The following is a 17,678-nucleotide window of genomic DNA, read 5'->3' on the forward strand; positions in this document are numbered from 1 at the left end:
GACTCCCTCGTCAGATCTACACCCCCCACCAAACCAACCTCCACTCCCGGCACCTTCCCCTGCAACCGCAAGAAATGCAAAACTTGTGTCCGCACTTCCCTCCAAGGCCCCAAGAAATCCTTCCATATCCGTCAGAAATTCACCTGCACCTCCACACACATCATTCACTGCATCCGCTGCACACGATGTGGCCTCCTATACATTGGGGAGATAGACTGCCTACTTGCGGAACGTTTCACAGAACACCTCTGGGACACCCGCACCAATTAACCCAACCGCCCCATGGCTGAACACTAACTCCCCCTCCCACTCCATCAAGGACATGCAGGTCCTTGGCCTCCTCCATCGCCAGACCATGGCAACACGACGCCTGGAGGAAAAGCGCCTCATCTTCCGCCAAGGAACCCTCCAACCACAAGGGATGAATGCAGATTTCTCCAGCTTTCTCATTTCCCCACGCCCCCATCTTTTCTCAGTCCCAACCCTCTGACTCAGCACCGCGTTCTTGACCTGCAATCTTCTTCCCGACTTCTCCGGCCTATCACCCTCACTTTAACCTCTTTCCACCTATCGTATTCCCAATGCCCCTCCCCCAGGTCCCTCCTCCCTACCTTTTATCTTAGCTTGCTTGGCACACCCTCCTCATTCCTGAAGAAGGGCTTTTGCCCGAAACATCGATTCTCCTGCTCCTTTGATACTGCCTGACCTGCTGCGCTTTTCCAGCAACACATTTTTAAGCTCTGATCTCCAGCATCTGCAGTCCTCACTTTCTCCAAGATATTCTATGTCTAGAATTCTATTCCAAAAGGGAATTTTCTAAAGGTGCCATACAATAACTTAGCAGGCAATATAAGTGTTCATGGATTGGAGGTAATAGCACAGATAGAGAACTGGTTAAATGGACAGGAAGCAAGCAAACCATTTTCAAATTGGCAGACACTGAAAAGAGAAGGAATGCAACAAGGATGAGGCTGGAACCTCAGCTATTTATAATCTGTACTGACTTGAATGAAAAAGATACACGTAAAGTTGCCAGTGTCCCACCAGATCATAGGATTGCTTTGTCATGAGAGAAAGACAACTGTGGGAGTTGAGCCAGCAGGTCACCATGTCTCAGATGAGGAAACAGGGTGAAAAGAGGAGTCCTTTGTGACAGTCTCAACTGGTGTAGAAAATGAAGCCATGCAAACCAGATATCTAGCCATTGAACTAACCAATCCCCTGGCCTCAATGAAGAGACAGTGTCGGGTATCTACATTTGATGTTCTAAAATCCATGTGAATAGGTAAGCTGTGGGAGCTCACTGTGGTTGCAAAGAGACATTGAACGATTAACTGAATAAGCAACGAGATTGCATAATGTTACATAGACAGTTGAGATATTAGTCTTAAGAAACAAAATGTTTTCAAAAGGCATGACACTGGTATTCAATATTGTTGATATTCAGACAGATTTGCATTTGCTCGTACAAGGCACAGTCAGTATACAGCTGCAGCCAATAATTAGTAAGGCAATTGGCATGTTGGCCTTCGTTGCAAGGGGAGTGGAATAGACAAATAAAGTCATCTTGCTAAAATTATACAGTTGCTAAAAACATATGCAACGTAATGTTATAACTCACCCCATATTGAAATCACTTGACTCTAAAATTCAGCAACTGAAATACAGATCAACGTTTCCTCGTTAAATTTTCTCTCACATTGTACCAGAATTAGAAGGGGCCTAATATACTGACTGGGAGATTTACGAGAACTGCTCAGCAGGATTTAAGCTAGTAAGATGGGGTGTTTGGGACCCTGGCCAATAGGAGTAAAGAAATCAATCTGAGACTGGTATAGTTAGGAAAAGGCGCGAGTCAAACAGGCAGGAACAAAGCAGAGAACAAGGTAAGACTGATAAAGTAATTTGCATTTATTTCAATGCAAGAGGCCTAACAGGGAAGGCAAATGAACTCAGGGCATGGTTAGGAACATGGTCCTGGGATATGATAGCAATTATGGAGACACAATTAGCAATTAGGGATGGACAGGACCGGCATCTTAATATTACAGGATACAAATGCTATAGGAAGGATAGAAGGGGCGGGGGTCAAGATAGGAGGGGGTGTGAAGTTTTGATAAGGGATAACAATACAGCTGTACTTGGGCAGAATATTCCTGGGATAACACCCAAGGAAGTTATTGGGTGGAATTGAGAAATAAGAAAGGGATGATCACCTTACTGATATGATACTATTGACCCCACAGTAGTCAGCACGAAATTGAAAAACAAATTTGCCAGGAGATCTCAGTTATCTGTAAGAATAACAGGGTGGTTATTGGAAGGGATTTTAACTTTCCAAACAGACTGGGACTGCCAATGTTAAGGATTTAAATAGAGAGGAGTTTGAAATGTTCTGATTCAGTATGTGGATGTACCTACTAGAGAAGGTGCAAAACTTGACCTGTTCTTGGGAAATAAGGCAGGGCAGGCAACTGAGGTGTCAGTGGGGGAGCACTTTGGGGCCAGCGACCATAACTCTATTAGTTTCAACATAGTGACGAAAAAGGATAGACCAGATCTAAAAGTTGAAGTTCTAAATTGGAAGAAGGCCACTTTGACAGTGTTAGGCAAGAACTTCCAAATGTTGATTGAGGGTAGATGTTCGCAGGTAAAGGAACGGCTCGAAAATGGGAAGCCTTCAGAAATGAGATAAAGAGAGTCCAGGGACAGTCTGTTCCTGTTGGGGTGAAAGACAAAGCTGGTAAGTGTAGGGAATGCTGGATGACTGGAGAAACTGAGGTTTTGGTTAAGAAAAAGAATGAAGCATAAGTCACGCATAGACAACAGAGATCAAGTGAATCCTTATAACAGTATAATTACAATTGGAGTATACTGGAGGGAAACCAGGAGGGCAAAAAAACAGAGACATGAAATAGATTTGGCAAATATGATTAAGAAGAAACCAAAGTGATTCTTTAAATACATTAATGATAAAAGAACTAGGCAGAGAACTTGGCCCCTCCAACATTAGCAAGGCTGCCTTTATGTTGAACTGCAGATGAGAGATACGAAATGAGTATTTTGCATTACTGTTACTGTGAAGAAGCACATGGAAGAAAAACAATGTGGGGAAATAGATGGTGACAGCTTGAAAAATGTCCATATTTCAGACGAGGTGGTGCTGGATATCTTAAAATGCATAAAATTGGAGAAAACCCCAGGACTTGATCAGGTGTATTCTAGAACTCCGTGGGAAGCTAGGAAAGTGATTGCTGCACCCCTTGCTGAGGTATTTTTATCATTGATAGTCACAGGTAAGATGCTGGAACTCTCGAAGTTGGCTAACGTGGTGCCACTATGTAAGAAAGGTGGTAAGGAAAAGCCAGGGAACTATAGATGGTGAGCCTGACATCAGTAATGGGCAGGTTGGAGGGAATCCTGAGAAACAGGATTTACATGTATTTGGAAAGGTATTAGGGATATTCAACATGACTTTGTATGTGTTAAATCATGTCTCATTAACTTGGAGTTTTTTGAAGTAGTAATGAAGAGGATTGACAAGGGCAGGGTGGTGGACGAGATCTCCATGGACTTCACGAAGGCATTCAACAAGATTCCTTATGGTAGGCTGGTAAGCAAGGTTAGATCTCATGGAATACAAGCAGAACTAGCCACTTGGATAAAGAACTGACTCAAATGGCAGAGGGTGGTGGTGGAGGATTGCCTTTCAGACAGGAGGCCTGTGACCAGTGGTGTGCCACAATGATAACAAAATTGGAGGTGTAGTGGACAGTGAAGAAGGTTATCTTAGAGTACAACAGGATCTTGATCAGATGGGCCAATGGGCGGAGGAGTGACAGATGAAATTTAATTTAAATAAATGTGAGGTGCTGCATTTTGGAAAGGCAAATCAAGGCAGGATTCGTACACTTAATGGTAAGGTTTGGGGAGTGTTGCTGAACAAAGAGACCTTGGAATGCAGGTTTGTAATTCCTTAAAAGTGGAGTCATAGGTAGATAGGAAGTGAAGGCGATGTTTGGCATGCTTCCCTTTGTTGGTCAGAGCACTGAGTGCAAGATTTGGGAGGCCTCATTGCTGCTGTACAGGACACTGGTTAGGCCCCTTTTGGAATATTGTGTGCAATTCTGGTCTCCCTCCGATTGGCAGGATGTTGTGAAACTTGGAAGGGTTCAGAAAAGATTTAAAAGGGATGTTGCCAGGGTTGGAGGATCTGAGCTCTTGGGAGAGGCTGGATAGGCTGGGGCTGTTTTCACTGGAGCGGAGGGGTGACGTTATAGAGGTTTATAAAGTCAGGAGGGGCATGGATAGGATAAATAGACAAAAGTTTTTTCCCTGGTGTGGGGGAGTCAGCACTAGAGGGCATAGGTTTAGGGTGAGGGGGAAAGAGATATAAAAAGGGACCTAAGGGGCAATTTTTTCACGCAGAGGGTACTGCATGTATGGAATGAGCTGCCACAGGAAGTTGGAGGCTAGTACAATTGCAACATTTAAAAACCATTTGGATGGGTATACGAATAGGAAGGGTTTAGAAGGATATGACCAGGTGCTGCAAATGGGACTAGATTAGGTTAGAATACCTGGTCGGCATGGATGAGTTGGATCCAAGTGTCTATTTCTGTGCCTTACATCTCTATGACTTGACTAGCTATTTATTGTAAAATGCAAGCTAAATGTTGCAGCAGACAGTTCTGAAAATGTGGGAAATAAAATGAACTATGGTCCCTTCAATCATCTACACAATATTCTTCAAAACCATGTACATGGTTTAGATAAAAATTAAAACTCTACTTGAAGTAACTGCTGTACTGCAAATGCGCAAAACTCTCATGCCCACTGGGTTTGGATTTCTCAGACATCTCAAAGGTGACAAGTAACAAAGAATTTCACTAATTTCATTGAGACTACCAGTGTGAAAAGTACTCAAAACTGGTTAAAAAAGGACGTTTCAGCCCATATGTTCCCAAACAATTCTTCTGCTTAAATGAATCAAATCATCCTTTTAAAAAGCAATTTATTTGGGTTCTTGTCTACAAAATCCATGATCAAAATGTAAAATTGCACATTGTGGAACCTCCAAAAATTATATTAAACATTATACCAGTAGACCGGAATAAAGTAGTGCCCGATATACCCATCTGTTCCAGATTTATACTTTTCTTTCCTACCATGGCAATTCTCGAGTGAGTTGACTAACATGGTGACAAAAAAGGGCCAGTTTAATTTCAGGATAACTAAATGTATAGAAAGAGGTAGAATTTTGTTTCACTTTGAATCTATGTTATTCACCATTTCAGACAATGGCTATTCTCAAGCTTAGCAAAGATATTGAATTGAATCAATTCAGTTTGGCAGATGCCAGAAGTTGCAGTTTCATCTAAATTACGAAGCATGACCAACTTAGTCTACTGCCTCAAAAAAGGTCTCAATATTTAAAAGTGCAGATCACTGGGCAATACATGGGTGTCTCAGTTAGACTTTAAAGCAGGACTGGCACATGAAAAAGGACCATTAGTTTTTCAAAGGCAATGGAAATATTACTGAAAATATTACAATTTAGAGAAATCCATATTTTTAACCAACAACTGATAAAATTCTGCTCCCCCCCCCAAAAAAAAGAGCTGCAATTCTTTTCTTCAAGAACTATTATCCCTATCTTTTATATCATCTGGAATTTTAACCATTGGAAATAAGCAATGCTATGCAGTCCTCAAAACAGTAAAGTCAGACTGACTTCAAAGAGCAAGATAGTTTACAACTCTTACACAGGGAAGTTAGGGTAATTCTTGAACATTTTGCAACCATTCATGATGGCACTCAATTTTAAATTCAGATTTGACCAGTTTCAAATGGCCCAGTTTTAACTTAATTGCTGTCTTTTCCTCATCACGAAGGACAAACAGGCAAGGGTAGATCATCCTATAATGAACAGTGCTCAACTGTTAACTCAATTATGTCATGTTCTCAGCTGATGTTATTACTGAACAAGTCAGATTACAAAATGAGAACTAATTTAATTGACAAGAAGTTTTATTTTTGAAATTGATTTACCCCATGGTGGTCAGTCACTGAAACTTCTCATGAGTTGCCAGTGTACTCTTAAAAGAAGCAACATTATAGTACACAAAGGAAAAGTCACTAACATTCACTAACTGTTGTCTTACTACAATAATCAGAAATGGAGATTCAACCATCATCTTACAAATATGCAAACCTCAGTGAATGGTCATATTGTCTCCACTTTTGATTCTTTGCTCAGTTTGCACAGCTGTTCCCAGTTTCCAGAGTTCTTATTACCAATTTCTGAACATTTTGAGAACTCACTCACAGGTTTCCCATACCCTCAGCTTCAAACAGTTTGCTCCTTCTGGAGTTTTCTTCCAAGTCACTCAGGACTTCTTCCATCAGCTGACTGTTGAGACTACTAAAATTGACAGCACCTCGTCACTTTTTTTGAAGCTGTACATATGTCTGGCCTTCTGGATGCCTCTGTCATTGCAATAGGTTATATCAGTATTATTCTTCTCTTCAAAGCCTGGCTGTTAATTAAAACACCATAAGCTGAAAATTTAAGAATTTTTTTAGATGTATGTCATCAAAATTTCAGATAATCTGATGCCATTCCAGGTTTCAGTTTCATATTTGTATTCCAAGTCCTCCCCTTCTAAACACAACATAGAAATGCAAATGCAACTTTACGCTATACTGAACATGGTTCTGTTCATTTTCGCACCCAAGCCACCAAATAATCATTTTTTTGTGACACAAGCACTCTTCCCTCGAAATCAGAAAGTTCCATCTTTCAGTTCCACTCCATAACCTGACCACATTACACAGACTGATATTTATGAGCTGTACTGGAGTAACGTAGTACCTCCAGCAATACAAATTTTTTGATAAAAAGATGAAATCAAGGCCCCGGATACTTATTTGTAGAGACCCAAGCACACAAACCCAAGCTATTTCAGTGAAAATTCTTCTCAACCAAAGCTAAAAATCAATTTACTGACAATTCATCTCACTAACTTTAAGATTTTGATATGCACTAAAACTTTGTTTCTTTCCCTTAAATAGCTCAAGTTGAGAATTTCTTCAGCTATGATGCACTTGAGAATCCCCAAGGATGCAAATAACCCATTTTAACGCAAGTCTGTTCTCTCTTTACAAAAGGAGATGGCACAGACAAAATGCGACATATGGAGCAACTAAAAAACCAATAATTCCCCACTTGATGGGTTCCAGCTTTCAGAGGTACTATCACAAGCACAAAGCAGAAGCGTGACTTAGTTAAGCATTACAGAACACATTCTGAACAGAGTATGATAAAAATGTATGATATTGGGTGTTCATGACATTTGAACCAGACAGCACATCTGTTCATGGTCGTGTTTGGAGTTCACATTTTTAAACAACAGTATGAATTAGGTTTCACTTCCTCCAGTATGATTCTTAAGAATTTTATAAGCACATTCATGTTTGTAGAAGAAGCCACGAACTAGCACTAAAATTATCTTAGTAAATTGTACTTTGAGTTTACAAGACAATGGTTCCAATTTTCAATACACTCACCATTAGAAACCCAACTGCAAAAAAGTCCAGGTCACGAGGATGATTATACAGAACTGTTCGCTTGGCATAAAGCACATATAGGAAACATTTCCTTGCTCTACCACCCATATTAAAGTCTTATAACAAGTGGTCAGTTATGTTAAGTAGTTAAAAATTGTCCTCACCTCCAACACTAAAGTACATGAAAAAGGATATCCATTCGGTGCAAAATTAAAGGACTGCAGTCCTTGCACGTGCTTTCAATGGACACATTAAAAAGTTTTTATTTCCTGCCAGTTCTGTTGGACAGCATTAGAATTTAAGCTTCTGCAGAGACTTAAACTGATATCCAATACACAAGTCAGTTTATGCAGGAGACCCTAAATTTCTTGCCAACTTAAACTAGACCTAATCACCCATTAAGCTATGATAACATGGAAACAGATCTGTTCCACATTATTGAATTACATCAAAGATTCACAACATGGGTCAGGTAAAGCACAGAAAGTATAATTGTCCTAGGGCACTGGTGACTAAAATAATATCAGGAAGCTTCGGATTATAAATGCGCAATGAAGACATGTCATTAATAACCTTATGGAAAAAGGAACTTATCAGAAAGTGACCATGATACATTCGAATGTTTTGAGACTTGGAAAGCAATTTGGTGAAACTGAAACTTGAGTCATGAAACTTGATTGAATGATACAAATGACAGCATCTTAACAGAATGTCAGTTTTGTCTTCTGGAAAATTCTAGAATTCGTGGCACACTTGAAAAATCATGTTTCCATTTAAGACAGATGAGGAGAAATTTGTTCTCAGAGGCAGAGTTTTTGGAACTCGGCTCCTCAAAAAAAGGCTGTGGAAATAGTTTTTGGGTATTTTTGAAGCACTGAGGAAATGCTACAAAAACCCTGCCTAGAAATAGTGTTCAAATGGCATAAGTCATGTGAGCTAAACAGAAGAACACCCATCAATGTTGCAGCAGTTAAAGAGGCCACTTTTTGTTTATTTAATTTTTACTTTTCTAGAATTGAAGCTACTTGACTTCCTCCCCCCCCCCATAATGAGTCAAAGAACCTTTCTGGTTAAATAGAGTGAAGAAAACTTTACTCTATTTAACCCGGTGCTGTTGCCATCACAGGAGTGCTTGAAGTGGTGGTAGTGGTGGTGGACGGCAAGGGGCGAGCATCCTGACTTTTTTGCTTCTATACTGTGTTTAAAACAGCAGAGGGTTGTCGTTCGGACTGGAGGCCCGTGACCATTAGGTCCCCTGTTGTTTGCCATTTATATAAATGATTTGGATGAGAAGATATGAGAGACGGTTAGTAAGATTGTGGATGACACCAAAATTGGTGGTATAACAGACAGTGAAGATGGTTGTCAAACTGTAAAACGTGACCTTGATCAACTAGGCCAGTGGAGCAAGGGATGGCAGATGGATTTTAATTTACCTCAATGAAAGGTGTTGCATTTTGCTAACACAAATCAGGGCAGGACATAGGGCGCTTGGGAGTGTTGTCAAAGAGACATCTCAGGATTGAGGTACATAGTTCCTTGAAAATGGTGTCATAAGTAAAAGGTGGTGAAGGCAGAATTTGGCACTCTTGGCCTCACTGTTCAGAGCACTGAATGCTGGAGTGGGGGTATCATGTTACAGCCGAACAAGACATTGGTAAGGCCACACTTGGAGTGTTGCATACAATTCTGGTCACCCTGCTATAAGGAGGATGTAACTAAACTGAAAAGGGTGCAAAAAGATTTCACAAGATTGTTATAAAGACTGGAAAGTTTTACTTACAAGGAAAGGCTGGATAGGCGGGGACTTGTTTCAGAGGCTGAGGTATGATTTTATAGAGGTTTACAAAATCATGGAGGGGCATAGATAAGGTGAGTATTCAAGGTCTCCCAGAATAGAGGAGTCCAAAACTAGAGAGTGTAGATTTAAAGGGGGGGGGGGGGGGAAGAGATCGGAGGGGCAATTTTGTTTTTCAGAGGGTGGTGAATAAATGGAATGAGCTTTCAGAGGAAGCGGTAGAGATGGGTAAAATTTCAATATTTAAAAGACATCTGGTCAGATGCATACATAGGAAGGGTTCACCTGGAAATGAACAAAACACAGCCAAAGAGTTCAATTTTGGAAACCTGGTCAACATGAACAAGTTGGGCTAAAGGGCTAGTTTCTGTTCTGTGAGACTCTTGGGTTCCCATCATGAGTGTCATCATTCTATTGCAGCCTTGTCAGTATCCATTACTAGCTAAAAAATAGTGGTGAACTTAGCAAATTAAAAGAATGCACTCTCTAGATTGGTTACCCCACAATCAAGAACTCTGCTAATTTTTCTCTCTTTTTTCATTAAGATGCAAATACTTAAGATCTCAGGTTGAGAAACTGAAGAGATGATGGGCAAGTAAACCACAAAGAGTTATCATCTTGTTTCGCCACTGAAAGTTATAACTTTGGCTGCTAAAGACCCAAGCTCTGGAGTTCCCTCATTCAACTTCTCCTTCTGCAGAACTGAAACATTCGTGTAACCGTTCAGGAGGAAGTGTGAAACCTGAAAGGGTTCAGAAAAAGACTTACAAGGATGTTGCCAGGGTTGGACGATTTGAGCTACAGGGAGAGGTTGAATAGGTTAGGGCTGTTTTCCTTGGAGCGTCGGAGGCTGAAGGGTGACCTTATAGAGGTTTATAAAATCATGAGGGGCATTGATAGGATAAAATAGACAAAGTATTTTCCCTGGGGTGGGGGAATCCAGGGGCATAGGTTTAGGGTGAGACAGAAAAGATGTAAGATAGACTTAAGGGGCAACTTTTTCACTCAGAGGGTGGTATGCGTACAGAATGAGTTGCCAGAGGAAATTGAGGAGGCTGGTACAATTACAACATTTAAAATGCATCTGGATGGGTATATGAATAGGAAGGGTTTGGAGGGATATGGGCTGGGTGCTGGCAGTCGGGACTAGATTGGGTTGGGATATCTGATTGGCATGGACAGATTGAACCGCAGGGTCTGTTTCCATGCTGTGCATCTCTATGATTCTAAGACTCTAAGTGGGTATTGCAGATACTGAAGATTAGAGTCAAGATTAGAGGGGTGCAGGAAAAGCACAGCAGGTCAGACAGCATCCGAGGAGCAGGAAAATCGACGTTTCGGGCAAAAGGTCTTCCATTAGGAATGAGGCTTGTGCCCGAAACATCGATGTTCCTGCTCCTCGGATGCTGCCTGACCTGCTGTGCTTTTCCAGTACCATTCTAATCACGAAACTGGTCAGCCAGGTTTCTCTCAGTGACAATTTTTCACATCACGTCACTCGAATTTTAAACAAAAATGATTTCTCGTGGACCGACCAAAAGGTCTAAAACGAACAGGGACAAAAAAATTCCCACAATCATCCGCCACCAACTCAACCTTCGGAAACTTGGGAAAAGGGAGAAACTATTGGCCATTCGATCTCAGTGACCGCGACCACAACGTGTTTGATTTTAATTTAAGCTGGATCAATACTTGTGGAGTAAATGTGTAAGACTCCGAATCGAATATAAGCGAATTGCAGCAGAGTGTAAGAAGTTTAAAGGTGGCACCGCCAATGGCGATGTTATCCTCAAGATCCATCTCCCCTCAACGGCGACAATTCGGGGTCGTCTCCGGAGCGAAGCTAAACCACAACCGGTTGGTTAGCGCCGCCTTTCAGATCACAGACTCCCCGGGTGCCCAGCTCCCACCGACCCACCCGTAACCCCGGGGAGAGGAGAGGGGGAAGAGAGGGGGGAAGGGAGGGCGCGCGGGCAGCCCGTCCTCGCCCCCTTCCCCGCCGCACGGACAGCCCGGCCCCAGCCCCGCCTCCTACCTGGACAGGTGCTTCAGGATTTGCTTCTTGATGAGGCCGGCCATGGTGCACTCGGCTCCGGGACCTCAGCGGCCGGTCAGCTCTTTAAATAACGTCCGGCCATGCCTCGGCGGTACCCAATGGCTGAGCCCGTGGTCAGCCCACCGCCGCCTGCCTTTCCTTTACTCCTCCGCCGAGAAAAGACCGCACACTCCGGGCAAGATGGGCCGGCGGGCGCCTGGGAGCCGCACTGCGCCACCTGCTGCCCAGCGCTCGCTAAACATCCCAGTACATCGGGAGAAAACACCAGGGGGTTCTCTGAAAACTCAATGTTTCCCAAGCTTGGCTCAAACAGGTTGTGCCTGACACCTTTCACTCTTTTTGAGAGATCTGCTTTCGTAAAAAAAACACATTTGAACTCACTCCTGCTTATGGATCTTACTCCATGTGTCGTTCATAATAACTTGTCGTTCAAAATACGCAGGCTCCCTCCAGTGTTTAACCCAGGGAGCATTATTAATATGTGACCCCTGTGTCTTCAGAATATCCATGGTGGACGCTGACCATGTCCTCACAAAATATCTGACACCTGCAAACGTAGGATTCACAGCGAAGGAGTCGGAGGCAGGAACCAAGGCTGAATTTGCCTTGCCAAGCTTTTGGAAGTTCTTCATTAACAAACAGACAGCTAACACAACAAAGTTAAAACTCCACTGAGTATGTTTCTTTCTCCTGAACTTAAGTGTGGTGGCACTGCAGGAGGACAAACATTTTTGTACAAGTGGAAAAAAGAAAGACTATTACCAGGCTGTTCTTTGGATATGTCTGTTTTTTTACGCTGTGTGAGTTGCTGGTGATGATGACGATTGCTTTAAGTGTAGGAAAATACAGGGCGCTCTTGGTTCAGAGGAAAACAATTTCCTTGTTTCACTACAAGAATCTCTTATAGTGAACAAGATATAGTTTATTGTATGTTAACAAATTGTTGCAGGTTATATTGATATGACAGACATTGTTCCAGAGACTTTGAGGGGGACCAGATGTTGGGTGTCACTCCTTTCGTATTGTCAGCTGTTCTCCCCCCAAGTCCAGAGGCTATCATCATAATACCTATGATACTGTGCAATATTAAACCTTTGAAATTGATATGCCACACAGACTATTTGAGTCTTAAGTGGACACATACCTGGTATTGGTGGAAGCTATAAACAAGCCACTGACCTTCTAAAATACAGGATTTACTAGAGTATAAAAGAAGAAACGTTGGAACTAAAAATAGGATATACTGGAAATATTCAATAGACCAAACAGCTTTGTGAAGAGAGAAAAGCTTTTCATGATTCAGTTTGATGATCAGAGCAGGAAAAAGTGAAAGATGAGACTTAAAGTAAGTATTGAAGGCTAGAAGGGAGGAGAGATTAGAACAAAGAGTCAATAATAGGCTAGAAGTCAGGACAGATTAAATAAGAAAAGGAATAATGATGCACAGTGAATGATAAAGCAAGTAAAGAGAGAAAATATGTGTCCAGTTTGCCATTGAAATAGGAAGTTGTTACCAATGACGGCAGTCTGAAAAGTAAAATCAAAAATCACATAACAAAATAGGAATGCAAAATTGTTGAATTCATTGTTGAATCAAGGAGACTGCAGTGTCTAATTGTGAAGCGAAACTTTATTTCTCAAGCTCATGTTGAGCTTCATTGAAACAGGTGAATGAGGCTTAAGACAGAGGTTCAGAATGGGGATGGAGGGGAAAATTCTAATGAAAGGAGAGGTTTGGGGTCATAAAAACAGAGTGAATCGATGTGTTTTGCAAATTGATCACTCAATTTACATTTTGTTTCTTCAATGCACATAAAATGACATCAGCATTAGTTTCCTTACTACATTTTCTCTTGTAAAAGTTATACTTATTTACTCTCCCTTTTTTGTCCAATTCAATAATTTGGTGAAGATTAGTGGGAAGCCAGAGGATATGTGGAAGGACAGGCAGTGTTGAGGAAGCAGGAAAGCTGCAGAAGGACTTGGACGTGCCAGGTGAATGGACATCGAAGAGATAGAGTTAAAAGACGAGGTCTTACATTTCCTGCATGGGAACGTGCTATAAGAGGGGGTGTTGGGGGTGATAAAGGGTTGGATCTGGATATCATGTAGAAATAGTCCTTTTGGAACACTGAAAGGGGAGGACAATGGAAGATGTCATTGGTTGTGGCATCACAATGATGGAATTGAAAATGGCAAATGGTGTAATCTGTTGAATGCAGAGCTTGGTGGGTGGAAAGTTAGAATAAGGGGTACTGTACCCTTGCATTCAACATCGTTTGCCATTTTCACATGAAGAAAAGGTTCTTGAAGAAGCTGGGGAAGAGCATGACTGCTCAGGTGGAGGTGGGGAGACCTCAATGGACTATTCATGCAGTTAGCTTCACTGTGCTGTGCTCCATATCTTTCATTGCAACGAGCAAAGAACCCCTCTAGTGCTTGTCTAATGTCCAGTACTGGGTGAGCAGAGGTTTCTTCCCAGTGAATATTAGAATGAATACGGAGGGAGAAAACCTGAAATAAATATCAACATGGACAGTAAAAGCTATTTTTGATATATAAAAGGAAGAGAGAGCCCACAGTGAATAGAGACCCCCTTAGACAATGAGGCTGGGGAAATAATAATGGGGAACCAGGAAAACTAGTTGTTGAATAGATACTTTACGTCTTTCTTCACTTTAGAAGACACTAATAGAATTCCCAAAATACTGAATTGGACTAAAAAGGGAGAGTAAGTAAGTATAACTTTTACAAGAGAAAATGTAGTAAGGAAACTAATGGGGCAAAAGAGCAATAAATCTCCCGAGCTTCTATCCCCGATGGGATACATCTTAGAATATGCTAGTAATAATCTTCGAAGAATATTTAGATTTTGGAAAATTGTGGGAGAATTGGAATTGTAGCATCTTTATTCAAAAGGAAAGAAGACAAAAACAGGTAATATAGGGCAGTTATCTTAACATCTTTCAATAGGAAAATGTCAGAGTCAGTTATAAGTAATGAACTAGCAGAGCATGGCTTCATGCTTGACAAATTTATTACAGTCTTTTTGAAGAAAACAATCTAGATAGATAATGGGGAAGCAGTGACTGTAATATATTTGGTTTTCAAGAGGAGTTTGATAAGCTATTGCAGGTTACATTATTCAATAAGACAAGATTTCATTGTGTTGAAAGTAATATATAGCATGGTTAGAGGATTGGCTAACTAATACAGAACAGAGAGTTGGGATAAAGGAGTTATTTTCAGGATAGCATCCTCAAACTAGTAGGGTGCCACAGGGATCAGTGCTGGGATCACAATAATTTTTTTATATATAATATATTTTTATTAGGAAAAAATGAATTTTTAAATATTACAACAAATACAAAACAATGCAATTCAAAACCGTACAAAAAACTACAAAACTAAACTAAACCCAAATAATAAAAAAAATTCCCCAGCCCACCCTCCTATACGAATATATAAACATATATAGAGAAGTATAAAATAAAAAAAACCTAAACGAGCTATTTAACTAACTAAATAAATACCTAACAACAAACAAATAAATAGTAATAACTCAGCCCAGCCAAACAAAACACTCATACATTCACAGTTCCTCCTCCCTGGATATTGGGACTCATGAAACACAATCGTAATGGCTATATAAAAGCCCTTGTTAGTGTGGCAGCTAAATCTGTGTCCAGGTATTTCAAAAAGGGTTGCCATGTCTTGTAAAAGTTCTCAGTTTTGTGGTGTACCATATTTGTGAGAAAATCCAGGGGAATATACTCCATAACAATTTTCTGCCAATCCGACCGGCCAGGGGGGTTTTCTGATATCCAACCTAGCAAGATATTCTTCCTTGCACAGAATGTAAGAATATTGAAAAGTTTTTCTTTATGCAAGTTTGCAGGAAATACAATGGGTAGGCTCAACAGGAGCAAAATAGGGTCCTTCTCCACCCCTACATCTAAAATTCTCTCCATTGTACCGACCACAGCGCTCCAATATGTTTGAAGCCTGTCAGAAGACCAAAGACAATGGGTAAGAATACCCGTACAGACCTTGCGCTTGGGACACGCTGAAGATACCCCTGGTTTAAATTTTGACAAACAGTCTGGGGCTAAGTGGACCCTGTGGAGAATCTTCAACTGTAAAGCATGGGTCCTATTGCAAATTGATATCTTCCTTGCATTCTCCCAAATATCCTCCCATGCCTCTGATGAAACTTCAACACCCAGCTCTCTTTCCCACATCTTGCAGAGTCGATCAGACTCATCTGAGGTGGCACCCCCCAATTGGTGATATAAAGTGCTGACAGAGAGTGTACTTTTCGCCCTTAGTACCCCTCTTTCTATGTCAGATTTGTAAGGATCAGTCAAAAGTGTGGTCTTTTTTTGAATAAAATCCCTAACTTGAAAAAACGAAAGAGGTCTCTATTAGGGAACTCGTACTTCCGTACTAACTGATCAAAGGACATCATTACATCTCCCTCAAATAAATCACCCATGCAAGATATACCCCTAGCTGCCCAACCTTTAAATCCTGAATCTATCATATCTGGTTTAAAACTCGACATACCTACTAAAGGTGTAAACAAAGATGTTTTGCCAATATTACCTTCACTCTGCCAAATTGGCCTCCATGCTTTAACAGTATTGATGACTATTGGGTTATGGCAATATTCCCCAACTGTCCTCAGCTTGTCCAAAAACAGCAAACTGGTAAGGGGCACCTTGCCTGGGAGACTTCGATATCTAGCCATATTGAAAGAGGGTCCCCACAAACCCAATCACTTACGTAGGTCAAAAGTGAGCTTAATTGGTAATTTTTAATGACCAAAAGGTCTACTCCCCCCAATCTGTGAGGCAACTGCAGTTTGGCTAATTTAATGAGGGGCCGTTTACGGTGCCAGATAAAGGAGCTGAACCAACTGTTCAGTCTCCTGAGTGTTTGTTTATTGAAAATCAGGGGGAGCATCCGTATAGGGTATAGCAAACGAGGGAGAATATTCATCTTAATAAGCGCTATCCGACCCAACCATGAGACTGGAAGTGCCCCCCATCTTTGGAGATCTTGTTTAATTTTTTCAAATAATTGAGTAAAATTGGCTTTGAACAGCCAATCCAGAACTGGAGTAATGAATATGCCCAAATACACAAAACCCCCCTGTGACCACCTAAATGGGAATCTATAGTCACTCTCAAGGGCCAACTCTTTCATAAGACCACCCATAGGCACAACCTCTGATTTAGCAAAATTAATCTTATACCCTGAAAAAGCGACAAACGCGTGAATGCATTGTATCAGGCAAGGCACTGAGACTGCTGGATTTGTCAAGAAAAATAGAACATCATCTGCATACAGCGAAATCTTATGTAATTTTGACCCCACTTCTGGAGCTGATATATTGAGATCCCCACGAATGGCCTCTGCCAACGGTTCAATCACCAATGTAAAAAGTAATGGTGAAAGGGGACAGCCCTGCCGGCTGCCCCTAGAAATATTAAAATTGCTTGATCGTACCCCATTGGTAATGACCGCAGCGAGAGGTACGCTGTAGAGAATCTTTACCCATCTTATGAAAACTTCGCCCAGACCAAACCGGTCTAGAGTATAGAAAAGGTACGGCCACTCAACTCGATCAAATGCCTTCTCTGCATCTAAAGAAATCACCAATCCCTGTATTGACTGCTGTTGGCATGCTTGAATTATGTTAAGCAGCCTCCCAACGTTATTGGAGGATCTGCGATCCTTTATGAAGCCCGTCTGATCCTCTTTAATAATAGAGGTAACACAGTCTCCAGCCTTAAAGCGAGAGCCTTAGAGAGGATCTTAAAGTCCACATTTAAGAGCGAGATGGGCCTATATAAAGCACAGTTTTCCAGATCCTTCCCTTTTTTAAGGATAAGTGAAATATTGGCCTCTCTCAGAGATGGTGGGAGACAATCAGGACTGTATGAATCATTAAACATATTCAACATCGGGCCTGACAGTATACTTATAAATTCCTTATAGAATTCACTGAGAAGTCCATCAGGACCAGGCGCCTTTCCACTCTGAAGCGGCCTCACAGCACCCGGCACTTCTTGCTCTGATAATGGGGCATTGAGAAAGACTGTTGTTCGGGAGTCACACCCAGGAGCTTCAGATCTCTAAAAAAGGATTCCATTTTGGCCTGCCCCTCCTCACAATTCTCAGACTGACATAACTTAGAGTAGAATCTCTGGAACGCCACATTAATCTTTTTAGAATCACATGTTAGGTTCC

The 17,678-nt window shown here is 41.4% G+C and overlaps 1 protein-coding gene across 5 annotated transcripts in view; it reads right to left on the minus strand.

The window, feature by feature from the left end:
• uhrf1bp1 (UHRF1 binding protein 1) overlaps positions 1–12,476 on the minus strand; it is a 119,684-nt gene extending 107,208 nt beyond the window's left edge. Inside the window, exon 1 of one of the 5 annotated variants that reach the window (XM_043716923.1) lies at positions 11,403–12,471. In XM_043716923.1, coding sequence (XP_043572858.1) covers positions 11,403–11,446 — 44 coding nt within the window. In that variant the 5' untranslated portion in view covers positions 11,447–12,471. Of the gene's footprint in view, positions 1–11,402 lie in introns of all 5 variants that reach the window. The other 4 variants (XM_043716921.1, XM_043716922.1, XM_043716925.1 and 1 more) reach the window with 4 other exon arrangements.
• Between the last annotated feature and the right edge of the window lie 5,202 nt (positions 12,477–17,678).

The sequence above is a fragment of the Chiloscyllium plagiosum genome, chromosome 26 (genome assembly GCF_004010195.1).
Source record: "Chiloscyllium plagiosum isolate BGI_BamShark_2017 chromosome 26, ASM401019v2, whole genome shotgun sequence".
NCBI classification, from domain to species: Eukaryota; Metazoa; Chordata; class Chondrichthyes; order Orectolobiformes; family Hemiscylliidae; genus Chiloscyllium; species Chiloscyllium plagiosum.